At 46.0% G+C, this 26,653-nt stretch overlaps 11 protein-coding genes across 11 annotated transcripts; 5 read left to right on the forward strand and 6 right to left on the reverse strand.

Moving 5' to 3' along the window:
* Positions 1–236: 236 nt before the first annotated feature.
* On the reverse strand, positions 237–1,595 carry N7529_002036 (uncharacterized protein; the record flags this gene model as incomplete). Its single annotated transcript, XM_057237567.1, has 1 exon — positions 237–1,595. One exon carries the CDS (start codon positions 1,593–1,595, stop codon positions 237–239), a length of 1,359 nt encoding a protein of 452 aa, XP_057102254.1.
* Positions 1,596–3,278: 1,683 nt separating this feature from the next.
* N7529_002037 (uncharacterized protein) lies at positions 3,279–3,590 on the forward strand (the record flags this gene model as incomplete). Its single annotated transcript, XM_057237568.1, has 1 exon — positions 3,279–3,590. One exon carries the CDS (start codon positions 3,279–3,281, stop codon positions 3,588–3,590), a length of 312 nt encoding a protein of 103 aa, XP_057102255.1.
* A 2,969-nt stretch (positions 3,591–6,559) lies between these two features.
* N7529_002038 (uncharacterized protein) lies at positions 6,560–7,748 on the reverse strand (the record flags this gene model as incomplete). The annotated part of the gene is given in 4 exon segments (XM_057237569.1): positions 6,560–6,835; positions 7,128–7,533; positions 7,562–7,694; positions 7,706–7,748. Coding segments are annotated over 4 exon segments (858 nt in total), but the record flags the coding sequence as incomplete, so codon positions are not given.
* A 910-nt stretch (positions 7,749–8,658) lies between these two features.
* N7529_002039 (cytochrome P450) lies at positions 8,659–10,254 on the reverse strand (the record flags this gene model as incomplete). Its single annotated transcript, XM_057237570.1, has 6 exons — positions 8,659–9,055; positions 9,130–9,401; positions 9,454–9,701; positions 9,763–9,914; positions 9,976–10,136; positions 10,210–10,254. The coding sequence occupies 6 exons, from the start codon at positions 10,252–10,254 to the stop codon at positions 8,659–8,661; spliced, it is 1,275 nt and encodes a 424-aa protein (XP_057102257.1).
* A 1,307-nt stretch (positions 10,255–11,561) lies between these two features.
* On the forward strand, positions 11,562–12,789 carry N7529_002040 (retinol dehydrogenase; the record flags this gene model as incomplete). Its single annotated transcript, XM_057237571.1, has 6 exons — positions 11,562–11,638; positions 11,717–11,905; positions 11,965–12,004; positions 12,064–12,117; positions 12,175–12,467; positions 12,537–12,789. 6 exons carry the CDS (start codon positions 11,562–11,564, stop codon positions 12,787–12,789), a joined length of 906 nt encoding a protein of 301 aa, XP_057102258.1.
* A 15-nt stretch (positions 12,790–12,804) lies between these two features.
* N7529_002041 (uncharacterized protein) lies at positions 12,805–13,494 on the reverse strand (the record flags this gene model as incomplete). The annotated part of the gene is made up of 1 exon (XM_057237572.1): positions 12,805–13,494. One exon carries the CDS (start codon positions 13,492–13,494, stop codon positions 12,805–12,807), a length of 690 nt encoding a protein of 229 aa, XP_057102259.1.
* Positions 13,495–16,004: 2,510 nt separating this feature from the next.
* Positions 16,005–16,413, forward strand: N7529_002042 (uncharacterized protein; the record flags this gene model as incomplete). Its single annotated transcript, XM_057237573.1, has 2 exons — positions 16,005–16,149; positions 16,325–16,413. 2 exons carry the CDS (start codon positions 16,005–16,007, stop codon positions 16,411–16,413), a joined length of 234 nt encoding a protein of 77 aa, XP_057102260.1.
* A 2,775-nt stretch (positions 16,414–19,188) lies between these two features.
* On the forward strand, positions 19,189–19,521 carry N7529_002043 (uncharacterized protein; the record flags this gene model as incomplete). Its single annotated transcript, XM_057237574.1, has 1 exon — positions 19,189–19,521. One exon carries the CDS (start codon positions 19,189–19,191, stop codon positions 19,519–19,521), a length of 333 nt encoding a protein of 110 aa, XP_057102261.1.
* A 1,605-nt stretch (positions 19,522–21,126) lies between these two features.
* N7529_002044 (cobalamin-independent methionine synthase II family protein) lies at positions 21,127–22,483 on the forward strand (the record flags this gene model as incomplete). Its single annotated transcript, XM_057237575.1, has 3 exons — positions 21,127–21,346; positions 21,638–21,838; positions 21,912–22,483. The coding sequence occupies 3 exons, from the start codon at positions 21,127–21,129 to the stop codon at positions 22,481–22,483; spliced, it is 993 nt and encodes a 330-aa protein (XP_057102262.1).
* A 578-nt stretch (positions 22,484–23,061) lies between these two features.
* Positions 23,062–24,101, reverse strand: N7529_002045 (uncharacterized protein; the record flags this gene model as incomplete). Its single annotated transcript, XM_057237576.1, has 3 exons — positions 23,062–23,534; positions 23,599–24,016; positions 24,069–24,101. 3 exons carry the CDS (start codon positions 24,099–24,101, stop codon positions 23,062–23,064), a joined length of 924 nt encoding a protein of 307 aa, XP_057102263.1.
* Positions 24,102–26,042: 1,941 nt separating this feature from the next.
* N7529_002046 (uncharacterized protein) lies at positions 26,043–26,498 on the reverse strand (the record flags this gene model as incomplete). Its single annotated transcript, XM_057237577.1, has 2 exons — positions 26,043–26,324; positions 26,391–26,498. The coding sequence occupies 2 exons, from the start codon at positions 26,496–26,498 to the stop codon at positions 26,043–26,045; spliced, it is 390 nt and encodes a 129-aa protein (XP_057102264.1).
* Positions 26,499–26,653: the final 155 nt, after the last annotated feature.

Raw genomic sequence — 26,653 nt, forward strand, 5'->3', positions numbered from 1 at the left:
CCTGAAGGGCTAACTACAATATGTGCCTCCATGTGATCAATAGGTGGCCAAAAGCTGTGGAAGTCCACCTCGGAAGATTGAACTTCTCTAGCGCGCTGTTGCTCCACTTCCGGGTCTTGTTTCCATCTCTGTGCCCCGGCCGAACCGATCGGCCAATCTCCCGTCTGATCCAGTATCGTGTCTGCAACATCTTGAGGCAACCTTTTAGAGAACGCCGCTTCACCAAGAACCGCATCTCACCACTCTTCATGCTGCTGAGCGGGTACATTCTGGGTGGAGCAGATGCGGTAATGAGGGTCAACCAGGTAAAGGGAAATGAATCGTTGGTGACCAGGTCGACTGTTGTCTTCTAGTGTGAATGGCCTGGTTTTGTAAGGAAGGCTATTGGACCAGGCGAGGAATCGACCCTGGTTTGTTCTCACCGAGCCAAGCGTTTGAAGCTTTCGTGGATTAGGCTGCCCTAGTTCGAAGTGCGGGAGTCCAAATATCTTGTTCATGGCATCAACACCCAGTCTGAACTCAAATGGGTTAAGGTCGTCCTCTTGTTGGAAGGAAATACGTGCATCGGTGAAATTTTCAACGTCGTAGTAGTATCTCGCCACACCGACGATATGCTCATTTAGTAGACCGTCCACGTGGAAATCATCATCTTCTTGATATGACGTGTTTTCTGGCGTAAGATCGATAGTGGATACGCGAACAATAATTTGAAGTCCCTGCTCACGGAAATCATCTTGTAGCGAGATCGATTGGCACACATTATCGGCATGCGGAGAATCACCGCGGTCTTTGCTCCTGTCGATGAACGGCTTGGCTGTTTTACCTCTCTTCCAATCCTCGTAAGAGTAAGAAGCCCCGGCCTCTGGGTACTTGAATGTATGTAGTCTTTCCCACTTCCATCCTATTCGTTTTTCCCAAAGGTCCTCTGATTCCCATGATTCGTACATACTAGGAGCAATTGAGCCAAGTATATCTTCTGGCTCATCCTGTGGACCCCACGGGTCCTGGTGCTGGATACGGTATTTCGGGTCAATTTTTGGCAATGTGAGATACTCTTTTGCCTTAACATAATAATCATCCCATGCCTCTTGTGTGCAGATTCTGCCAGGAAGCTTATTTTTCCAGACATAGGGTTCACATGGGCCCCATATTTCATCGGGCTCAATAGCTTCGAATCCGAATGTTTTAATGCGTAGTGGGTATCGACTTGTTGTTCCCTTCTTCAAAACATCATTCCAGGGCTCTAGGCTCAAGCTGATGAGCGTTTCAATTGACGCGTAGGCTTGAGTATATTTTGGGTGTAGGTTGTTGATGCAGGATGTAATCCGCAATTCTTTACCCTCGTCCTCGGAGAACTTCACCTCGCATGGCAACCACTGAAATTTGTCCGACCAAAGCGATGAGCCTGTGGTTGTAGGATAGAGTTCTGGGGTGGTTGGGATGTGGACGTTGAGGTCAGTCGTCGGGAATGAGATGCATTTTTCGCTCATGCGGGCCTGGCCTCCTTGAGTCAAAACAGCAGTCTGGCCGCAGGCGAGCATGAAAAGTGACGGATCAACCAGTTCAAGGGTGGTACTTGAATTCCTTTCTTTCATAGACGGTTTTCAAGGGTGGCTCAACAAATGAGCAAGCGATTCTTGCAACGATTGCTGTAAGTCGCTTGCAACTAGTAGATCTGATTTACAGACACCAGAATCAGCATTTAACGTGAGGACATAGCATTTCTTACTGTAATGAAGAGCCTTATCATGAAGCTCCTGAATGAACCAGGTCCAGGTGATTACCGAAATTAGGTCCATATCGAAGTCGATGTCCCATTCAAACCTCAAATCGCTTCCCAGTCTTGAGTCGGATTCAGCTTCGGTATACCATTCGTTGACCACGATTTCATCGAGTATATCCTGTTCCCATTTTGGTTTATCGGTCACATGCTCCATGAGACGAAGGAGCAAGATTTCGGGCTTCGTGAGGCGCGGGACGTGACCCTCATCCCTTGAGTGCCGGGAGGCCAATGGGCGAACCGCTCATTGACGTCTAGCTCATAATTCACAGGAATGTCATTGAATCCAGGAACCCGAAGTGGACATTTACCACTGTTGTCCATCTGGATGGTCATTCAATTTGACCGGGTGAAAAGGGTGCGTTTATTTGTACCCAGCGCTAAACCCTCATTACTATAGGGATTACTCAGAAGCAGGAACGCAGGAATACCATTCAAAAAAACCCAGGGTACATCTGGCTCTCATATGATGACCTAATAGGGCTTAGCGCTGGGTACGAATAAACCCACCCGGTAAAAAAGGAACCCTGTGTTGTACTTTGTAGAGTGTGATCCCCTACGGTTTCCAGGTTCTGCTATGTCAGCAGATCCTGAGGCAGGAAGTGGGCCGGAGGCATGCTGATGCCTCAGGCACTACTTCCTATAAGTAATACTGGGTTTTCTAATAAGTGATGTCTTGGCATTAATTACTATGTAATTAGTGATTACTATATACTCGGTGCCTTGGGCATCCAATGGAAACCATCTGATCCTTAAAGTATTACAAGAGACTCAAGTGAATGTCAGGTGATTTTCCAGAGGGTATCCAATATTTGTTTGTGATTCTTTAGTCATGTTTAAATCCCTACATATTGCCAAAATCAGTGATAATCATGGAGATCATACAAGGGCAATAGAATATGAAGATGTGAATATTGTATTGCGGACGGAGGAGAGAAGGAGAAAGAGAGAGAGAACGAGAGAGATCTATCTATCTACTCATCCATCGGAGACTATCCCTATGTGGGATGTCACCTGACATCCCCAACAGATAATGACGGATATGGGGAAGGTCGTGTATATACAGCCAAAACAAACTCGATATCAGGACACGCCAGGCCTTGGCGTGGATCATTGAGCGGGCCGGCCCCCGGTCATGAACCCTTGTACTCCGAGGACTTAACCCTACTATGGACGAAAGTGAGACATGCTCCACTCTAAATGGGACGCACATAAGATTACTCCGTACTTTTATCCAACCCAGCTTGACAAAAATCCAGCAAGTTTAGGGTAGCATCCTGATAGACTCACCGGACGCTATTCTTTCTATCTATTCACGCTCCCCCCTCGAGTCTAAACATTCGAACCCCTAAGTATAAAACCGACAGAGATTTCCAGTTTTCTCCTGTGTTTTGCAAAACTTTGCTCCAAGCAATGCCCGGTTTAGTTGATCGCATACTCGACATAGCCCGTTTCTGTTGCCTGTCCGGTCTGATTATCTTCAACGGCCTCCAGCGCAATGTTATTTCCGAAGAGTGCACTGATCACAGCACTTTGCTGGCTTTCAACTTTGTCGCTGGCCTCTACCTTGCCATTATCTACCCAAGAGCTGTCGCTGCTAGACAAGTGGCTCCAAATGTCTCTGAATGAGAGCGCCGCTTTGAATACCACTCTTAGTACAAGGGACACCAATAATGCTCTTGTGGAGCGAACTCCCATCAATGTCTGCGAGCGTATTATTACCGTGACCGCGGCCTGTGCGGTAATCACCGATTTTGTGATTGCAATGTCCAAGTCACTGGCAAACACGATCAAGGAGCTCTCCGATTAAGGAAGCTGCAATTCCATGAGTGGCACCTATCAGAACCTCAAGTGGACATACCATTCCACCGGCCGGAACTGCGATACTACAGCACAACATGACACCATTGCCGGCGCCATCAAGAAGTACATGACCAACGTGGAGCACAAAAAAATCTGCGGCACCCATTGTCTCCGCATGGACCATGGCGGCACCTGAGATGGATGGTTGAAGCTAGGCCCAGTCAATTCATTCAATTCCCAGGCCTATTGCGGTCCAGAATTGAGTTTCCAATCATGTCTTTCAGGTGGCGTTAACGACATCTAATTCAATAGAAAGATGTTTCTTCATCCTGCGAACCTGAAATTTTCCGCCTCAACATATTCGTTATGTGCTAGACGCAAGTTATTTCTTCCATTGAATCTGTACTTTATGGGCTGATACATCTACTTGGGGTGTTCATGACTGTTGGACGAACATATGGGGTTATTCAGTCTATTTCCAATGCCCACAAAAGTGGGGAGATTGGTTCGGTATTTTCCTGTGCAGACGACAATGGGGTTTGATCTATGTTATATCTAAACCATATGGTTTGAATTGAGGCCAATTGAAAAGGCTGCTCTCCCTAGTTGATGTTTCCCTATTGTGCCCATTTAATGCTTTTGAAATTTGGAATTTAGCTCGGAATTACTGTAGAAGAGAGCTCTTTGATACTTTAGTGATATCGGGCAAGTTGGTTGCCTGATTCTCCTCCACATCGGCGAGGTTGACAGTGTCAGTGATTGGGACCTCCCCAGAGGGTCCAGCCATGATGACGGTGGGTGTGGGATCAAGAAATTGATATGGTTCTTTTGATATGTGATGCTAGTTGTCCAGGCTAGCAGAGATTCAGAGGAATCGAAAAGAGAGAGAGGCTGATAACCTCATGGAGATCATACAAGGGCAATCGAACATGAAGATGTGAATATTTTATTGCGGACGGAGGAGAGAAGGAGAGAGCGAGAGAGCGAGAGAGATCTATCTATCTACTCATCCATCGGAGACTATCCCTATGTGGGATGTCACCTGACATCCCCAACAGATAATAAAACACAGAGTGTTTCGCACATTCTTATTGGCCAGGCCAGGATAGCTATCCAACAGTTACAGTATGTGCTCGATTCGCAACGTTTAATTCGTCAGACATGTCGCAAGAAGTCACCTGAGGACCATCCTGGACCTCGCCGTCGCTGTCGTCGCTTCTCGCGATACACGAACGATACACGCATCGAATCCGTTTCAGCACCCGATTGCTAATTCCTCCGAGCCGATACCCCTACACCCTATGTAGATACATCTGAGATTATGGATGCATCCACAATGGAGATGATTTCAGCCCTTAAAGGCGATATACTTCGAGATTCCGCTCAATGGAACAGGTGGATTGACCTTTGCAAGCAATTCGCTACCACGCGGAGAGTCTGGCAATTTTGCAACCCAGCCACACCGGAGTTCGGCCTGCCTCAGAGAATGGAAGAACCAGAAGTTGAGCCCTACCCTGAAAACCGTAGGGATGAGACGAGGATAGAATTATGGAGAGATCATTTTGATCTATGTAAATTCCGCATGGCCCAATGGGAGGAACAGGAGCGAGGGATAGCTGAAGTTCAAGAATGGATTCTCACTCACCTCGATGAGAAATTCCATGGAACTGTGCAGCAAATGAGAACCCCTCACCAACGCCTGCAGTCTCTGAAGACACATTTTGGAAAGTCCACTGCCTATGAAGAAAAATCATTCGCAGATAGCATGCCAAAGCGTCAACGAGACCTCTTAATGACGTGTTGTCTTGGATAGACGACTGGGATGTACTCCGAGAAGAAGTAGTGAACGTGGGCGTCGTCATGACACAAAAAGACGCTGCCAGATATTTTGTTGGGGATGTCAGGTGACATCCCACATTGGGATAGTCTCCCATGGAGTAGATAGATAGATATCTCTCGCTCTCTCTCTCTCTCTCTCTCTCCTTCTCTCCTCCGTCCGCAATACAATATTCATATCTTCATATTCCATCGCCCTTGTATGATCTCCACGATATTTCTTCCAGGCAGTGAAAGAAATCCTGCCTATCTGATGGCAGGTTGAATATCGGAGGTGCTTCCTTCAGCATGATGTCTTCACCATCCAGGAGATCATTGAGTCATTCGGGGGTTCTTACCGAGAGTTTGTTCCATCGAAATCATCGGCCGCTCCGAAAAGTGCCTCAAGCTGGCAAGGCCACGAAGAAGCTAGGCCCGAGTGCAAGCCTGAGAGCAAGCCGCAAGTGACCACGGGGCTCATGGACAAGCGCTATTGCCCCTGCGGAAGGCGACACCATCAACCTACAAGAAAAGAAGGTGAAGAAGGTGAAAAAGCTATTGGATAATGACCCAGAATGGAGGGCTTACCGGGATAAGCTCATTGCCCATGAGAGTTTCCAGGGAATTGTGCAGCAAACCAGCACCTCTCACCAACGCTTGCAATCTCTAAAAACACGTTTTGGGAGATCCACTGCCTATGAAGAAGAGATCATTCGCAGAGGGCATGCCATTGCGTCAATGAAACCTCCTAAGGATGTATTGTCTTGGATAGACGACTGGGATACACTCCGGGAAGAAGCAGTGAACGTGGGCGTCGTCATGACACACAAAGACACTGCCAGATATTTCTTCCAGGCAGTGGAAGAAATCCTGTCTATCTGGTGGCAGGTTGAGTACCTCAGGTGTTTCATTCAGCAGGATGTCTTCACAATCCAGGATATCATTGAGTCATTTAGGGTTTTCTACCGAAAGTTTGGACCGTCAAACCCGACCTGACAGGGCCATGAATAAGTAAAACCAGGAAACAACCAATGTCTATATGGCCTATGGATAAGCTCATTGCCCATGAAAATTCACTGGGAAATGCACAAAACAATGTAGCGTTTGTGCTTTTTTGAGTGCGTTGGCCTGAACTTTCCAAATTTCTTTACCTAAACCAACAAGTTCTTGGCAAAAATGCTCAATAACCGTCTCCACTTGAAGATCTTCCTTCCGGAGTTCCTTCCGATACTCATCATCGGAGCCAAAAGTAGCCACACGCCAAATTCTTTTCCACCTATTAACTGCCCGAAGGGCCTTATTGGACTGACTCTGGATGCCGGTCGCAACCATATAGAAGGAAGATCGCTTGGCATGACGCGACTTTGGTTTAAAAAGTTGCACTGAGGAGATTTCACTAAACGCATAGACGAGTATCACAGTATCCCACGCTTCAAGCTTGTGAAGAAGGAGAATTATAGTCCCTCCGGGTCGGAGAAACTGAAGACCAAGAGATAGTTGCATCACTATGAAACGTCGTGGAGATCATACAAGGGCGATGGAATATGAAGATATGAATATTGTATTACGGACGGAGGAGAAAAGGAGAGAGAGAGAGAGCGAGAGATATCTATCTATCTATCTACTCCATGGGAGACTATCCCAATGTAGGATGTCACCTGACATGCCCAACAAAACGTCTAGCTTCCTGGCTTTCTCGATAGGCGGCGCGTTCATGTATTCTAAGAACCTGGCCGTCACAGATGGCTAATTCAAATAGTTGATTTGACTTGAATTGCCGCGGCAAGAAATTCTCGGCATCAGGGTGACCTTGGGGGATCTGTTCCATGTCCATATCTATATCTATAGCGAGCAGAGTGGTATCTAGAAACCTTTGTTCAAAACTCGGGTTTTTAGGCAGGCGGATTCTCTGGCCTCCACATGAAATGGGCAAGCTGAAAGTAAGGGCGTGCGATCCCGGGTTTGTGTTCAAGGTAGTTTTGAGAAAGCCCCCAGGTGCCATGCAAATGTCAAGGATATTGATAGGGCCAGGGCAAGCTTGTTGGATTGTCAGGGCAGTAGTAGACCGATGAAGCTCTTCTGCTATTTTCATCATCAACTTGTAGAAAAATGTCGCCTTCAGGGTTCTGCCATCCCTATTTTGTATTAATTAGGGTATGTTACTTTGGTTGAGTATTACTTGCTCTTTGTCGTAGGTCACAGAGTTCTCGAAAGTTCGAACTGCTCTCTAAAAGAGAAGGTACAATAAATTGACTAGCATATCCCCTGTTGCTTTCATCGCTGAGACCTTCATGGCCTACGACAAACTGAGGACTCCCGCTTCTGCTTTCGTGATGTCAAGAGTGCACATCATTTCATGTTATAGGAAGCTGGCTTCTATTTAAAAGTTGGACGCAAAGAGATAGGCGACGAAAAGCATGGAAAGAGCGGGGTGATCTTCTTTTATCATGAATGATGAAGAGACACGTGTATCGGGACCAACATGATTGCATATGTATACGTTTCATGGTCACATGGGCCACAACAAATTTTACAGATTATGATTAGGATCCATGAGTTTGATTGGTCGTGTCTATTTGAATTAAATCTGTGCAAAATTCCGCCGTTATGAGATACCTACAGCAGCTAACCATCCCTTTCCTTGTTTGGAACGATCTTGCGCGGCCGTGGCGCAAGAAATCACGCAACTTCCTCTTATTCAACATGAGCCTGACCTGAATTACCCAAGTGCGTGGCAACGGCAAGGCATATCACCTCGCGAAGTCACCTAAGATTACTTAATAACGCACCACATTTCAATGCAAGTTGAAAATAGCGATGCGGTCCGAGCTTGAGCTGGGCGCTTACAGCTCTGACTTCATTAGCCAAAGATGACACCTCACCACGTCAGGCTTGTCGTGAGGTACCAAATAGAGCCAAGCGCTGTCAAACCCCCGTCAGGAACAAAGGTTCTAAAGCTAAAAACGCTTGCGTAGCCGTTACGATTTTTCTTTCTAGAATGTATTAAACCCGATAAGTATCTGCCATCGGGCAAGGGAACTGCAGATAGAATATCATCTAAATGACTTTCCTACAGTGTAAAACAGGGTGCCAGTCGTGGCGTTTTAGTGGGAAGACCCGTCTCCAGGATCAACCCCACAGGATCAACACGGGCCGCGATTTCTGCGCCTTGGCGCTGTGTACCGCCAAGATATGCAAGAATAGTATCACACGCGAAAGCGGGCACCATTGAACCACGGCATGGAGATGCGAACGTTAAGTCAAGATCGGATTTTATGAAGCTCGGATCCATCACCCTGCTCCCAAGGGTGCTCCTCCTCCACCAAAAGTATCAACTTCTCATGCGCATCACTCCGTGGCGTGACCTGCAACTGGCACGGAGCTGGGTGACTGATAACCCCAGGCTGGAACTCCGCTTTAACATCCACATCCACGCCGTTCTCCACAGGTTTGCTGATTTGAAACACTGCAAGAGACTTTGCAACGCTCAGCCATACTGTACTATCTGCCAAAATTCGGCCAGGACAGATGCGACGCCCAAACCCAAATACTAAGCTTTGCGGATCTAATTCAGGGCTTTGGCCATCGGCCTCCAAGAAACGTTCTGGCTTGAAGGCCATAGGATCGTGATACAATGAGGGATCATGCATCATGCCCCTATGAAGCGAGTTAGAATATAGATATTATGACCAAGATCGTGGCGTCTTGAGTTATCAAGCATCAAAACTCACCAAATATTCGGCATGAGAAGAGATCCTTTGGGGATAAAGTATCCATCGTACATGTCATCGACTGTCGACATATGCGGGACCCCCATCGGCACTACAGGGTGCCAACGCAAAACTTCCTGTACCACCGCATTGATGTAAGGTAGACGCTTGCGGTCTTCTACCGTGGGGAGTCGGCCAAGTCCGATCACCCGGTCAATTTCTTTTTGCGCCTTAATTTGAACTTCCGGGTTCAATGCCATTGCGAGGAAGAATGTTCCAACTGAAGACACAGTCTATCTTATATTAGCAAGCGGAACGGCCCACGGAAGCAGAGAGGTAGCGTACAGTGTCGGCACCCGCGACGTAAAGCGATGCAGTTGTCCATCTAGCAACTAGCTCCTCCTCCGATCCAGAAGATGGAATGCCGTTTGATTTGAAGAGGTCAGAGAGGAAAGATGGCTCGTACTTGCCATCTTCTATCCGCTGCTGAACAAGGGCGTATGGAAGTTTCGCAACGTCCTCAAGGTTTTTTCTCCACTGCAGCGCGTTTCGCTTGAAACCAGCTCCCGGAAACCAGGCCGGGACGTATTTTACTGATTGACATTAGTGCTTATGGAAAAGGCAAATGGGAGAAAAATTTCACCCGCAACTTACATGCAGGTATTATATCTACCAGCCAAGTACCAGGTGTCGAAGCAACTGAGAATTGCTCTAGGGACACATTTGCAAGATTCACCAACAGATCCTGCCTATGTGGCTCAACTCTATAGCCATATGCTATCCTGAGGATAACCGCTCCTGCCTCACTATTTAGTGTGGTTATAATCTGGATTTTTCATTTATAGGAGTATTGAGGAAATCACTGACGTCTGGATGTGCTGCGTGAGGCCTTTTTGGTCTTTTAGAACACGCCACAAGAAGCGACGCACTTCCACCTCCTGTAGCGGGGTATACTGGCGAACGATCCTCTCTGAACCAAAATATGGCTTCAGAAGCTTTCGATATGCTTTGAATCGATCGGTGTACGGCTGCATAGACAGTGCATGCTCCCAGCCTACCCTGTTACGCTGTCAATATGAGCCTCGCTACTTTAATAGTTACTTTCGGTTTGATATTTGAAACTTGCATTTCGGACGCAAAGGTCATGTGCGGTCTTGACGAGTAGAGTGAGGCGCGTTTGCGCAAGAGTTCAGATGCTATGCGTGCATCATTTAGAATTACGAGCGTTTGTCCCATCACTGTAATGGAGCTGATGGGCCCTGCAGGCGCAATTTCATATCAGCAATAGAAAGAGAAAGAGGTCGGTCAGCTATGAATTCTTGAGCGTACCGTATAATTCTTTATGCTTCAACCAATGCATCCAATCCTGCACTCCTGGAGGCGGTAGGTCGGCGATGTTGCCTACGATTGGCCTAGCCGGCGGGCCTGGAGGCAGTGGCCCCAAGGGTCCTTTACGTTTTATCCATATTCTCACGATAAAAAGAGCGAGTAAACCTAGTATCCAGCTCGAGAGCGCTTTGTATGACATACTGAAAAGTCACAAGTCACAAAATCCAAAAGTGTGAATTGGAATGAGGAAAATCAAAATCAAAATGACAGAAGAAGGGGCTCAGTAGTACATAGTATCTAAAAATTTTGAGGACAGCTGGTATTAAATAAGTTTTGTTGCCACCGTATCAATGGATAGGTAGCCACTATGCCTTAAACGACACTTGAAAAGACCCTAAAAATGACCCTAGGAAGGGGATATAGCGGGTGAATAGAAAAGCCTATGGAAAGATGACAGCCAAGTGAAACGTAGGAGTGTCGCCAGATTTAATTGACAGGATGTAATTCCTTTTATTCATTTGGTCTAAAGTGTCGCTGGCATTGTGCAATACAAAGCGCTAATGCACTCTAGGGCTTTAATTTAATTTCGAGGAGGTCCCCGCAGCTCAATGGTCACCGAAGGAAACAAAAGCCTTCAATATTGTTTGTTATGTAATCCTGAGGGAACTCGACCGCGACTCTCTCGAAGGGCGCCAGGCGAACGAGTTTGACCCTAGACATATTAGACCGCATTAACTCCGTTCGAATGTGACGGTTTGAAAAGCAGACTAATCGGGGAAATGGTCCACGAAAATTTCAGTCTCTCGATAACATTTCCAATGTACGGGGTACTTCCCTTGCGCATTTGTAGATTAGCGGTCGACCCGCCCCACGCCGCATTTGCGGCCGCACGCCGCACTCGTATTTTTATTTTTTATTTTCATTTCAAAAAAGCGCCTAGAAATAAAGCTAATAATTTTAAACTATGCAGCTCGAAGGAGATATGAGCGGTTTCACCGATTCCTGGCAAAGCTTCTTCCATATGCATCCGCAGATCAGTGGTTGCCCTATGGTGGCCGTCGGCACGCCGCAGTGATAGTACTTAAAGGCCAGGTCCCCTTTGTACTAATTAGCAAGATTCAACCATGGGAGGCCATCCAAACTTAGCGACGCCCAATATATCCGGAAAAGTGGCTATAGTCACTGGGGGACACACAGGACTGTAAGTGATAAAGCGCTCCTGCCTCCGATCAGTTCATCGCAAACGAAGTTAAAAGAAGCCTCCACTTACTCTCAAAAGAGGATTCGGTACAAGTGATGAGTTAGCTAAACATGGTGCCCGTGTATACATTGCTAGTCGGTCAGGCTCAAAGGCCGAGGAAGCCAAAAATGACATTCTGAAGGAGTTCCCCTCCGCAGATATCCATTTCCTCCCGCTTGATCTGACGGATCTGGAGAGTGTCCGACAGGCAGCTGCTAAATTTACCCAGTATGTAGCATGTGGGAGTAATCGCCCATGATTTGAGTCAAACTGAGTTAGGCTTACAGGCATGAATCAACCCTTCATATACTGGTCAATAATGCTGGAGTAAGCGGCCTCTGAACTGAGTTTGATATACCTCCGTGGGAGTACTAAATTGAGTTTAGGTGATGTGTGTGCCATACGAAGAAACGAAAGATGGATTTGAAATGCAGTTTGCAGTAAGAATCTCCCTAACAATTTACATAAAAAAGCCGATGACCAATTGTCCTATTTAGGTGAATTATCTTGGGCATTTTCTTCTTACAAAGCTGCTGCTTCCAACGCTTTTGAAAACTGTTGAGTCTGTCCCCGCAGGCACAGTTCGAATTGTGAATGTATCCAGTGACGCGCATGAAAAACTGGCGCCAAAACAGGGCATGATCTTTTCCGACATGAACATGAAAGATGGTTTCTCAGTCTGGGCTCGGTATGGCCACTCAAAGCTTGCCAACGTGTTGCATTCCAAAGAATTGGCGAAGAGATATGCCAAAATTATGTCTCTTTCTTTGCATCCAGGGACTGTCAAAACGTAAGTGCAGAGGATAATTGTTTCCTTTTTTTATTTCTTTTTTCTTTCCAAGATATTGACTGCCCATAGCGGCTTGTCGCAGGGTCCGCTGTCATCAACGCCAATGTATCGTTTTATTAAACCCCTTGTTGAGCTGGGTGCCCGTGGTCCACGTGAAGGGGCGGGTGCCATTGTTTATGCCGCAACATCTACGGCTCTCAAAATTAATCTCGATAATGGAGCTTATCTTCTCCCAGTTGGCAAAGTTTCAGTGGCTAGCAAAGCTGCAAGAGATACAACAATGGCACATGATCTATGGGATTGGACCGAGGAAAGGGTGTAACTTCGCGAGCGCCTACTATGAATCTGTTCCGCCAGGAAGCTCAGAAGGGGATGAAAGGCCAGCTAGCCTCCTCAACAGACCGAAGTATCTCCAGCCTTGTCTGACCAACGTCAGGCTGTCAGAATCAATGGCTGCTAGGGATCTACCACCAATTCGAAAAAAGCTTCCTCGATCCTTCTCATCAAGACATGCAGCGGCCCCAGTGAACACAATCCATATCAAGGTTTCTGGGGCATTCTGAATCCAGTACTGGCATTCTACTTTAGTAAAAGTCTCCAATAGTAATTGTGACTCTTCCATATTCGTTGTAGGAAAACCAGCTTCAACGTAGCCACGGTTTTCGAGTAACTTCCAAAATATCAGTGAACAAAGCTGACAGCAGAGGTTGACTCTATCGGCAGTATTCGAAGGCGATGGGTTGTTTAGAGGGAGATTCAAAACGTCATCCTGCTTTGCCAGAGATAGCACCCGCTTAACCGCGTCGCTGATGGAGGCGGCATCGACATGATTTAAGTGGCTTAACTGAGAGACCGCCTCATACAGACTCAAAATCGCGTCCACAGTTGGCCTCTCCAGAACGGATTTGTTACCATGGAAGAAAGCGCTAGCAATGAGACTGCGGAGGATCGAGTGAGGACGAACTGTAGGCGAGAGCAAGCAATCCCAGTCGGGAGCAACATCAAACACGCAGGAGAGAGAGAGCATGGTTCTGTATTAGACTTAGATTGAGCGATGAATACATCCAAATATTTTGTTTCATACAGTTTAATCACCCCAAGTAGTGGTCCTATCCCATCTCTCAGCGGCTTTGGTGTTAGGAGTAGCATACTTACGAGGCCCTTCTGATGAGCCATCGCAGAAGCTCTGTCCGGCGCCACCATCTAAGTCTTCATCAGCGACGGATTTCAAGGGAAAAACACTTCACAGGTCTGTTATCAAAAGTAGGATTTCTTACATTGCAAAGTATCAAGGGTATAACGGATCCTAAAGTACCATAATTCAAAACCGGGGTTTCCTTGCTAAGGCGTTCATTGACCAGACGAATGGCGCATGTTTGATGATATATCGTAATTAAATTGTTTCCACGATTATTCAAGTTATCAATAGCCGCTGACGCGCTAAACATCGTAGCATGAAACAGACAAGGATCCTGCATCGCGACTTGAACCCATTTTGAGTGGAGATGTGAGGCCAAGCTATTTGCGACGGCAATGTTAGAAGGTGAGGCTATCGAAATCAAGACTAATCTCGAGCATAGATGTTAGACCTTTCTGTAGTATTGAGCCTTGTGATTCAAAGGAAGAGCTTGCTCGAGATGTGTATTATTTGGTGATATTAGAAGAAGCGACTCACAAAACTGTAGCAATACTGGCATATAGGGGCGATATTTTATAGGTGGCTCGAACGGAATCTTAATTTCTGCTGACAAGGAGCCTAAATCCAAGTTCACGTCGGAGGGCTCTAGATATGGATGTGTGTCATGTGTATTTGACAGCATGGATGGAAGGAAATCATTAGTGGACCCATATTCACAATTTGAATTCGACCTAAATAGTTATAGTGTCAGCTTTTTTAAGCCAAAAAAAGATATTTCAGAGCCGGGGGAATGTGGGGGGAGAGAGGGTTACGTGCCTAACACAACGAGAACAGTTCGGAACAAGTCGATCGCATTTTCGTTTATGGAGTTTGCACCTTAAACATGATTGAGTTGAGGCTCTACCCGGCGCCCTTGCATCTTCTCGACTATGCACACTTGTTGATGTAGAGATGGGCGGATACTGGCACAATCTATCTGCTCTGAATAACAGATAATTTATTAGTGATTTATGAGAGTAAGCTTTTGGGTCTACAACGAAGCGAACCTTTTACACCTAGAGCAGGACGGTAGTATCTTGTCGCATTGTCTTTTGCCTTTCTTGCAGGGTGAACAGGCAAGAGGAGCTTGGCGTTCTTGGTGCTGCTCCATAGCGTTTTGGGCCAAGTGGAGACCAATTTCAATGTAGAGGACTTGTAGCTGGACTTGATGCAGTGTAACCAGGTCAGCTGTGACTCGATTGTCGACGAGATGCTTATGTATGGATCTCTTGGCGCTCGGATAATCGTTATGCCGTGATGTTTATATTGTTTGCATGTGAAGTATAAATCGTTTGCTCCACCCCTAGAAGGCTTCCCGCATTGTTCTGCGAGATCAAATGATACCAAAGTTATTACCCAAGTAATAATTACAGGATAAATCGAAATTAGTTTCACCACTTTGCTCTCATGGAACCTTTCTGGAACCCTACTTTAGTACACACTAATCCAGTTCAGACTTAGCCTGGCTTCAAATACGGAATCGTATTGAAAGGCATCTTGTAGGTCATCGTGATTGCTAGGTCACGATCATTTCCGGAAAACTGCAGAGAGTCGCGTGATGACCATGATGCACGAGACGGCCGCACCATACGGCCTCACCTGGCGACCGCCACGGCTTACAAAACGTGTTGGTTTCTTTGTTCGGATGTGCGAAAGAACGGATCCATCACACATCACGAATCACCGTGACGCGACTAATGATGCTCATATTTCTTTGAAGGACGGTTTGCTTTCGTCGGGCTCCGCAGCGTAGTTTCCGCTCGCCACTGCTACCTTTCTCTGTTTGCTGCATGTATGAATTGGATTCTGGCAGTCCTTTTCACGATTAAGAATGCATACGTCGGGATAGTGCTTGATCAAGTAAAAGCACGGGGTCTACTGGCGCTAGAGGAGTAGGATAAATAGCCCTTTAATATGCCTGTCGGCATCCGACCCCAGACAATAAGGGTTTCTTTAATGTCTTATGAAACTTATCCGAATTTAAAGAAACATTAAGATCTTGCTGCTACAGTACATCCATTTTACCTCACACACCCAGTGCTATCTCGAACTCGGCATCCACAGAAGCCGCAGCACAAAGTTTCGAGTACAAAGTCAACCCGAGAGGAATGGTTCTGATTTGTTGAAGTATGATGGTACATGTAGAAGAAAGTGAAAGAGCAAAATGTCCTGTTACAGAATTAAAGTTCTAGTTCTCCACTATGTATTGTTGCCCAGAGCCGGTGCAGAAATAATTGATTTGCCTCCCATTGCCATCGAAGATTGTTGTCTTTCTTGTTCCTCCTACGGAGCCGAAACTCATACCCAAGGTTGTTCCGTTCCTCTGCCATTCTCTGCCGAAATCCATAATGTTATGCACTATGTTGCTCCTTTCGCTTGCATCCAAAATCACCTTCTCAACGCCCATCGGGACACTTTCGCCTCGCTTCTCGAACCACGCATCTAATGCCTTGAGCCCGGTCCACGCGTCTTCCGAGTCACCCACAGAAACCCGATCGTATCTAGGTACGTGCTGAACTACTTTGAAGCCGCGTTCACTTGCATACCTAGTCTCTGCTTCGCAATCCGCCGCACCTGGGAAAGCAAAACCATGATATCGTTCCTGAACTCGGGGTCGAGATGTCCTTGATTTCGATGCTTGAGAATCGCATTCGCAAACAACCATCCCACATGGTAATAGGCCTCTGCGGCCTGTCCGCTGCTGTCATCGGTGCGCTCGAGAGATTCATGGGCCAGAATCAACAGCTTCCACGCCGTATCGCAGATTGACGGTGAGTCTTCCCGCTGGGCTTGGCCGCTTGGGCACCAGCTTCCGGCACAGGGTAGGTAGGAGGCTGCGACTCGGGGAGGGTCTCCTGAAGACCATCAGGGAGGGCAACAGCTCAGTACGATTTACCAAATAGCGCATGGTATATAAGGTGATCTGAAGAGCTAGATTTTGGGAGGAGCCAACTTTTTTTTATATGATCGAACATTGCCTCCACTTGAGGCTATCAGAATCTGCCCTGCGGAATCCGTGTGCAAGCTGACCGCCTTTGGTGGAGGGGGTTTTGGAGACCGTAACCCCAGCTCCTAGGAACCCATTTTCGAGCCCCAGGAACTAAGATTTGTTATATTGCGTAGGGGAGTCCAGACCTTTCCTATCTATTGCTGGCCAGGATTTTCTTTTTGAAAACGAGATTTATGTATATCCCTCCAAGCGTGAGTAGGAGCAGGAGAAATACTCACATAGTTGCGTTCCAAGTAACCGATTCCCGCTTTGCAAAACCTAGACCGTCCCTGGATTTTTCAGGATAATTTCATACCGCAGAGGAACCAACGTCATCCTAGGTTTTGATATCAGACATATTGCCACAATGTCTGTCTTCTTTTACTGCACATTCAAAATAGTGGAAAAGTCTCTTCCATCTCTCAGCTTTCTATTCAAGTTATCCACCAGGCCATCGCGAGTATACGCTAGTATACCGGGGCTCAACTGGTGCCTCAGGTTTCGAATATTCCGTTGAAGGACATCTGCAGCATTTGGCCAAGTGTCCGAAGTCTGTACTGTTGATACAATGAACAGCGCATCTTTTTATACCTAATACAATATAGTAAATTATCTAGAGAGTACACTCAACTCGTTCATAGTGGCCACTCAGAGAGTGGCTGGTTGACGGAACCCGACTTCAAAATTGTCACCTTTCTCGACGAGCAGGCACGCTGTTTGGCTTGTTTCATGATCAATGTTCTGGAACCCCCAAAGACCATACAGGTAAAATACGAATCCGTACTCAGCCTAGTGGGTTATGGTTTAGAATCCAGCTTTTCATTGCGAGGGGTCAGGGTAAATGAATCACACACAGAGACACTCCTGTATAAGTTAGGATAGGAAATGTGTCCAAGGCTTGGATCAGGCTGACCATATGCCAATTCAGTTCCTCGTAGTGCCAACTAGTATGCCCAGAATCAACCACAGAAACCTTGGAAGCCTATAACTTATTGATCTAAGTAGACTAAAGACTTCAGTGCTAAGAATTTTATAGATACGAGATTCATCTATTGACAGGTGGGTGTAAGCATTGTTGCTATGTACAAGGGTCAAAGGACTAGTACTGAAAACAGTGCCCAGGTGTAAAGTTGAATCGTCATATACTGCATCCGAAAAAAATCCTCAACAAGTTTGTGATTGCGGTTCCCCGTTCATTGTTATCATGGAACCCGTACCCAATGCCATGGAATGTACTGTTGGAGCTTGTTCACGCCCTATGGTGAAGCCTTGGCGCTCAGTGTGCTGCATTTTGTTCTGATTGGGGCTGCGGGCGCAGGTGCGGCGGAGTGGGGCCGCAGGTGGGGGCCATATGGGGCTTCGCGCTCGGCACCCGGGCACGAATCAAGCAAAATCAGACCTTTTCTGAAAAGCCTCGTAGGGAAGACCGTGAATCAAGTTCATACCTACGTATTTGTTTATCTGAGGGGAATCTCTACGAGTCTCACAAGTTTCTCCCAAACCCAGAGTAGCCAGAAGATAACATAAATATTAACGTTATTGTACTCAATGAACGCATACTTCCCGTCAATTAAATATGGCGGCACTCTCTTTTATCTCATTTGGCTGTCATCTTTGTATGGGCTTTCTCATCCCCCGTCATATGTTTTTCCTTCGGTCCTTTTGGGGATCTTTTCAAGCATCATTTGAGATATAGCGACTAAATATCCATTAATATGGTTTCAATGGAATCCATCTGATACCAGCTGTCCCCAGACTTTATAGACCCTATGTACCTAGGTAAAAATACTAGCTAGAAAATGAGTGTTTTACCTTACTCAATAAAACAGCCATGGAGACTTTTGGAAAATGGATCTGACAGATTCGCTTCTCTGTCAGAATCTAGAAACTTGAATCAAGTTCTCTACTTCCCGAGATCTCTCCAGGCAGCATCAATGATACTGTACCTAGGTATCATACTGTCAACAAACATACCCGTGGTAGGAACATTTCCGTAGAGAGAAGACCCTTAATTAGTTACAATAAGCGAGAACTTGGCAAAGGGCAGATTATTTCCCTTTAATCTGGTTGGTTATCGGAGTTAGCACTGGTTCTCCGTACTAGGTACGCTTACAACCTGATCCCTGCAGGTATCCAGTTGTTCCAGCTCGAATACGATATACCCACCTGGGAGGCCTGATATTAGCTTAATCACCGATTGAATAGCGCCGATCTCAACTGCATAGCCATCTGAGGACCAGTCAAGCATATGGACAAACATCCATATCGTGAACGGATCACATCAGCTGGACAGAAATAGCGGTTCAATGACACAGTTACAGCCTGGTCTCTTCAGCATTGCCACCTCAGACCGAAAAAGGAATATGCCTAGACCTCACTTTTGTGTTATAAAGGTCGATGTCCCCTTCTGCAATTGATATACATGATCCTACCCATTGTCATTTAACAATTCACAATTCTCAAAGAATTCCATCACGATTTCACATCGCGAGTAAGTGCAAAGCCAGCACGGAGTATATAACCTCGATATTGTTCCTGACCAAAATCGTTCAGTCATGCAATTAAAGTCGCTTCTTCCTTCTATCCTCTTGATCAGTCATGGATCATTGGCAGCCGCTGATTCATTCTATGCCTACACCTGTTATAATTGTGGCTGCAACGCCTTCCAGGGGTTGGGATCTAACGTCGAGGAAGGATGCACCAATCTCAACAGTGGCGCCGCTTCTTTCGGTGTGAGTGCTGGCTCACGAAGCGACACCTACTGTACGCTGTTCTCTGGCCGTGACTGCAGTGGTTCGTCGCAGAATGTCGGCCATCACAAGGGCGAAACTTGGGGTTGTACCAACTCGAACATTGGATGGGCCAACTCGGTGCTTTGCTTCAAATAAGAAGGATGTTGAGGTTTACTGGAGTTCAAGCCCCCAACCTTGGAAGGCTCTGTACTTTTGGTAGTTTTTCTCCCACTTTAGTCTCTTCCTTCTTTATATCTCAAGACCTGAACTGATTTTCTGCTTCCGTCTATTTTCCGGCCTTTTCCGCAGCCTAAAAATGGATTATTACTTATTTAGGTGTAGGTGATGTCGCCCTTTTCTGGAAATGGACTTTGTAGTAGGGGAAAATAAGGAGAAGAATATGAATAGGAAGTTTAGCTCATTCGAGGAGTCGGTATGAATGCAAATTCATTGGAACTTGGAATATTGAATTGTAAATCTCGTCTTCTTCAAGCGTGATGCTTAATCCAGTTTACCAAAGCTGCTTTTGCTCGTAAACTTTGAATTATAAAAATAGATTACCTAGGTATCAAGTAATTGCGAACCTTAGCATTGAAATGTTCCTAGCTCCAAGATTGGTGGCTATCTAATTGGTGCGCAAATACTTGTCATGGCTTGTGTCTTGCCCAATGAACAGGCTCTTATCTAGACATTCAACAGCCCGTATAGATACTTGAGAAGATCGTGTTTCTTCATGTGATAATCAGAAGTAGTTGTAAAGGTGGGGTTCTACAGGCTAGGCTGTGGATTAGATGAATAAGGGTGGATTTGTCCCGAGAACCTATATTCCGCCTTGACCGATTTGATTTGACCAACTTCTTCGTGGAGTCTAGTGCAGAAAGAGGCATGGAAATCCACTCAGAAACAATTGTTAATTCCTCCAGTAGACGGATGACAGATTTAACTTTCTAGATGCGACTTCCATTGATTCTTCTACGCGATTCATGGGCTGAATGCCAGTCTATTGGGAGTGCTGCTCCTGGTGTGTTGCCTGATAGACCAGACAAGTTTAGGTCTAGTGAATAGATCTACTAGGTATGAAAATAGTCGGAGCGATAGTGGCAAGTGACCTAGGTATTACGTACTGTACCATCAGCCGGCTTGGTGCCCAGGTGGATATTTTCATTACACACTTCCTAGTTCGCTTCAGTAGTTGAGCAGCAACTGCTGCTCTTATTGGAGTCCAGGCTTGTCAGGTTGGATGCCAATATGCACAGCGACGGAGTTAAGCAATAGGTGTACCCACTTGGAAAGGGCGTCGGCTAAAGATCATATCCGATACGAGTTTACGCACAGAGTCCCACCCATGACTGAGCTCCAATTCTTATAATTGATTTGATTAATGCAAATTTCCATAGTTCCCGCTAGGACGAGCTGATGTAGATCTTGGTGGGGGCCGTAAGATTTGAATGCTGGCTCGTCCGTATTAGGCCAATGATCACCCGCCGGCTCGCAAATAGTTGCCCGATGGGAGTTGTCGAAGTCATCGTCTGAAAAGTGAGTAACATACTGTATTTAATTTAAAGTCAAACATTGGAGAGTTCACTCCCGAGAGCTGAAGATATTTACAACACGTGAGAACCAGTTCCTCGCTTTGCACAGACACGGCACTTGTTCCCATTGCATTTCTCTCCTTTCAAAACACAGTAAATTTTGAAGTCGATCTCCGGTTTCCGAGTGTCAAATACTGACAGGTCTTTCCTTTGCAGATTTACATTCACCATGACGCCTCAAATCCACCGCAATCCACCTTTCCGCGCAGAGCACCTGGGCTCGCTCCTCCGAACTCGCGAGCTCCTCGACGCAAAGACGGCCTTTGAGGACAGCCAGCTTTCCGAGTCTGATCTCACTGTGATTGAAAAGAAATATATTCAGGATATCGTGAAAAAGCAGAAAGAACTTGGATATGTCGCTCTTTTCGATGGAGAATACTGCAGACACAGTAAGAGAATCCCTCTCATTTGGACCTGTCAAACAAGGTAAACTACTGATTGCTGACATTGCGTAATGTGAAAATTGTTCTGGGGTTCATTTTTTCCCAGCTTTGCTGGATTCGAGGAGATCAAAGAGCCTGAGCCTGGACTGTTCCGTATATACGCTCCTGATGTCGCTGCATTTTTCGAGACAGGACACAAGCCCCCAGAGAGCGCTATTTGTACTGGCAAGATCAAGCACGCCTGAAGCACGTATGTTGCGCAGTTTAGATTTTTGGCAAGCCTTGTGTCCCCTGAAGAGGCGAAGAGCGTCAAGCTCACCATCGCTGCCCCTAACTGGTACCACTTGCGGTACAAAGAGGGGTCAGCCTACCCCAAAGACATTTACGCATCCGACGAGGAATACTTCGCCGACATTGCTACAGCGTACCAAGAGGAGCTAAAGATCCTGTACGAGGCCGGCTGCGGGAACGTTCAATTTGATGACCCTAATCTCGCTTGTGATTATAACTCTGAAAAGGCCTCCGTGCCTAGACTGCTCAACAGAGAAACAATTGAATTCTCGGTCGATAGATTTCTACTCCGAAAAGATGCTGGATGGATGGAAAGCCGATCCATTGAATATTCGATCCGCCGATGATTTGTTCGCCGAATACATCAAGCTCTATAACAGTTTACTCTCCAATCGCCCTGCTGATTTCCACATTGGTGCACACATCTGTCGCGGAAACTTCGTTGGCAGCCGTCACTTCTCTGAGGGCGGCTATAATCGAATTGCACGGAGGCTTTTCCGAGAACTCAATGTCGACACTTACTACCTCGAGTATGATACACCTCGTGCTGGAGGCTTCGAGCCTTTGAAAGAACTATCCACTTATAAGAACGTGATTTTTGAAGTTGTGACTAGCAAATTCCCCGAGCTCGAGGATAACGATGAAACGAAGACGCGCATCTATGTGGCTGCCCAGTTCATTGCTGATGGAAACGATATCACTATTGATGCAGCACTCAATCAGATTGGCATCAGCCCTCAGTGCGGATTTGCCAGTCACCGAGAGGGCAACTCCATTGATTACGTGGGCATGATCAACAAACTGAAGCTTGTCCGCGAGATTGCCAACGAAGTCTGGCCCGGTCAATCGTGATATCCTTTGATGACTCGGTTGAAATGAATCATTCCTCAGCAAGTGCTTTTGGTATAATGGTGGAGGTTGGGCTTCCACAATTCAAACTTGGAAATAGTCTGAATGAGCGGGTAGTAAAATCTTTATTTAGAAATTGAACGAACAAGAAAAGACCGTCTCTTCTAGATTGCCGTTGACATTATTATACATGCGATATCGTACAATCAGTTTTTATTTCTAGGTTTTATTGTCAACTACGGGGGATTTGGCCTACTAAGGAGATATCTCAATTCGTTGGTGATTGAATGATAAAATATCACTTTCATCAACCTAGGTATGTGACTGTACCGAGACGCTTTCATTCAAGAATGCTTAGAATAAGATTCAAAGGCCTAGATATGTGCTTCGAGTAAAAATGATATACTCTACCTAGGTATCTCACTTCCAAGGCTGGAATGAGAAGAACTATGAGGAAGACTCAGGATTCGGGAGGAAATGTAATTTGATGAATTTATGTTTAGAATTAGGGAACATGACTATGAAAGATGTGAGCATAATCCTCAAGGCTCCTTGGTGATCTTTATATGAACCAAATCTACCTATTTAAAAATAGCCTGCTGCAGCATTTGCTGAAATTCTGCCAGTGTGATACCGAAGCCCTCTTCGACTTTCTTACTAAAGTCTGCGCCATATCTGTTTGACTCATCAAATAGACCATACGTCCCCAGAATCTGATAGGCTGGGGAATTGAGCCTATCTTGGACTCCGTCAATTGTATCCTGAGACCAAAGTTCCTTTCCTCGTTGAAGGAAGCCCGAAAGCGGAATCTCATTCGGTTTCCACATCTCCCTGGTATCCATATTGCTGAGAGTCGTAACCAGTTCATTAGAGCTGACGGTGTAGTCAGCAAAGTAGGCGACGCGGTTCAGAAAGGCGACGGGATTTTGCAGAACAGCAACAGACGCCCGTCCAACCATATCAATCGCTGACATGCTCACTTGCTGGTTGCCGGATCCGAAGACCGTGACCTCTTTGGAACTTGGGTTCACCCAGAAAATACTGCGTGGGATGGCTGTCGTATATCAAGGTCAATGCGGATTCACAGGGAGAAGAAGATAGAAGTGTAAGGAACCAACCCCAATCAAAAAATGGCCCTGTAATGATAGCGGTCCAGTTGATTCCATGTTTCTCAGCAGCAGATTCAAGGAGACGCTGTGCCTTCAGCTTCGGCTCAAAGATCAATAATTCTTCGACGTTTTCGTTGAAAGTATCACTGCTGAAGTCGGGGGTAATTAGGTGTTGTACGCCAGCATCGATGGCGGCTTGGACAATCTGCTCTTGGAATATTGCAACATTGGGATTGAAGGCCTCAATGACAGCATCTTGATCATGAAATGCGTTCTTGAGCGATTCTGGGGAGCCATAGTCAACTGAAATCTTTACTGCTTCCGAAGGAAGGTCGGACATAGAGCCCAAGGCTCTACCACCAGCCGTGACATGAAACGATGCCTTCAGAAGAGCAGATATCACGCGCTGTCCCACATTTCCTGTGGCCTAGAAAGGTGTTCAGATGGAAGACGATCATATGTTATAGCAAAGTACCTACGCCCAGTACAATTACTTTGCGGATCTCCTTCATTGGATCGATTTTCAAGGGTACAAGACTCGTGGGTTAAACTTTTCTTCGATAAAAAAGGCTTCAAAAGCAAACTTTGAAGGTTTTGTACATTCTTGCTAGGCATCTTTCAATCTTTTATATTGCCTTTTCAACATAAAGTTTCAAGCAATTCTGGATGGTCTTTAACCAACATTGTTCGATTTCTAATCATTATCAATCAGAGATGGGATACGTCGATCGCTTATACCTAGGCTCATTAATGATATCAAATATGTGGCAGGGCAAGTATTTGCGACAAGATTAATACACTGTAGGTTAGCGCGCACCGGAATCCCGCTAACGCCGGGAGCCCACTGTGTGTACACCAAAGCCCTGTTATAACGAACTACGGCACCTGGGCTTGAGCGGTCTCACCCGGAATACAGTCCAAGTATTAGAATTACGAGCGTTTGTCCCATCACAGACCAGTACGGAGCACTCGACTTCGACTTACAGCAAACATAACTATATAATCGGGTCGTCGAACGCGGCCACCAGGCGGTGTCAGGGTTCCCGGGCGTAACCTCAACCCGACCGTAAACTCATTTTTATCAATTCAACCTTCTCCATTAATTCACTACACCCCTATATCCTCATCTTGTGCCTCAAGAATTGGAAGACCGCATCACTGATGCTTTAGCATTATGCCGTGCCACTAAGAAACCTAACGTCAAAGCGATCGCCCGGCAATTCGACATTTCGTACTGTACACTGAGGGGCCGTCTCAAAGGTTCTAAGTCTCGAAACGAGCGTACCCCGACCAACAAAGCACTAGAACCCGAGCAAGAGAAAGCATTAATTCTATGGATTGATACCTTAGACTAGGCTTTCTCTCCCCCGACCGTAGGGCAGATTCAGGGTGCTGCTCTACAAATTGTCCGACGTTATGAACCGTCCCGGAACCTAGGAAAAAACTGGGCTTACGACTTTATCGCCCGTCTACCTCCACATTTTATAATCATTAAGCAAAAGCCAATGGAAAAAGCACGGTGCGAGGTCTATAAACCTGGCTATATTGTTTCTTGGTACAATCGCCTTCAAATTAGGCTTAAAACCTACGGAATCACTCTGAAGAACCTGTATAATTTCGACGAGACTGGGTTTCGAATTGGCGAAGGGAAGGCCCAGAATGTTGTTTCAGCCCGGGAAAATTCCAAAAACAATACTAGTAGACAATCTAAGTCGCTTACTGGCATTGAATGTGTTTCAGCCGATAGTTGGGTTATGCCACCGTGGTTCTTAGTCAATGCCAATTCCATATGGAAAGTTGGTTTATCGGCGCCAATTTACTAGGCGACTATACTACATGGCCAACCTCGAATGGTTGGACCGATGAGATTGTTAGTTTTACCTAGGCTCAGGTCTTCGATGAACTTACATCGTTTCGTGCTAAAAAGGGGGAATATCGTCTTCTTATAATGGATAATCATAGTTTACATTTGACCCATGATTCCATTAAATTTTGCTAGAGAAAACGAATCATTCCTTTTTGTTTTATCCCACATACGACACATGGTTGCTAACCGCTCGACGACACACCATTTCAACTGCTAAAGCATTATTATAAGAAGTATAATAATGATGAGGCCTTTTGGGGTGGTGATGCGCGGTCAAAGGCTAACTTCCTCGCGGGAATTCACGATGTGCGGATGTTAGCATTAACAGTGCGGATGTCAGTATTGACAACGCGGACTATTCGATATGGATTCCGAGAAACTGGTATTTGGCCTGTGAATTCTGATAAAGGCTTAGCAAAACTAGGCCTTTCGACCGACGATAACGATCTACCCGAGATGCCTTAAGTAGACAGCAATCCTAAGACTTATCGGGGCTTAGAGTTCTCGAAGACCAAACTCCCCTCTGGTGACTTTCCCAGTAGTGTAGTTCAATGATGTGAGCTGATTTTGGCACTCCCGGACAGGATCAACCTTCACATTCGAGTAGGTTCCTAATTTCGCTCTTGTATTTGCCTTTCTTGACAAAACGTTTGCTGGAATCGACGTCGACGATCGGGAGTGAGGCAAGGATTGTATCAAGTTCCTCGGAGTCGTCATCTAGCTCTGGAGGCGGTGGGGGATTCAAGATGGGGCGTACTTTGTCACCGATGATTTCATGATCGCCGTGGTCGACTGAGTCGGGCAGATTTTGTTTCAAGCGGAGTATATCCCCAGAAATAGTGCCGGGAATATCAGCCAGCCGGATGCACTGGTGCTCGAATCAATATTTGTAGCAGAACACACCGTCAATCAAGCCTAAACTGAGGTCGATTACCCGTCTGTCACCAGCAGAATCAAGGTTAGACCGCGCTCTTTTTGCCTCGTAATCAGCTCTCAGTCGCTGGATTTCCTGCATACAAGGATCCTCCGGTAATTGATTCATCTTTGCTGATATAGGAGGATTGAAGTAATCTCGAGAGACCTAACTCTTTGCTCATCAGAAATTATTTGCGGCAATGACAAATACAAAGAGGAAATCTAAGGTTGGCGGCACCCAGCTCTAGGTTTTATGTACTGAGAGAAAAAAATTTAAGATGT

Source organism: Penicillium soppii (assembly GCF_028829465.1).
Source record: "Penicillium soppii strain IBT 18220 chromosome Unknown utg000002l, whole genome shotgun sequence".
Lineage (NCBI taxonomy): Eukaryota > Fungi > Ascomycota > Eurotiomycetes > Eurotiales > Aspergillaceae > Penicillium > Penicillium soppii.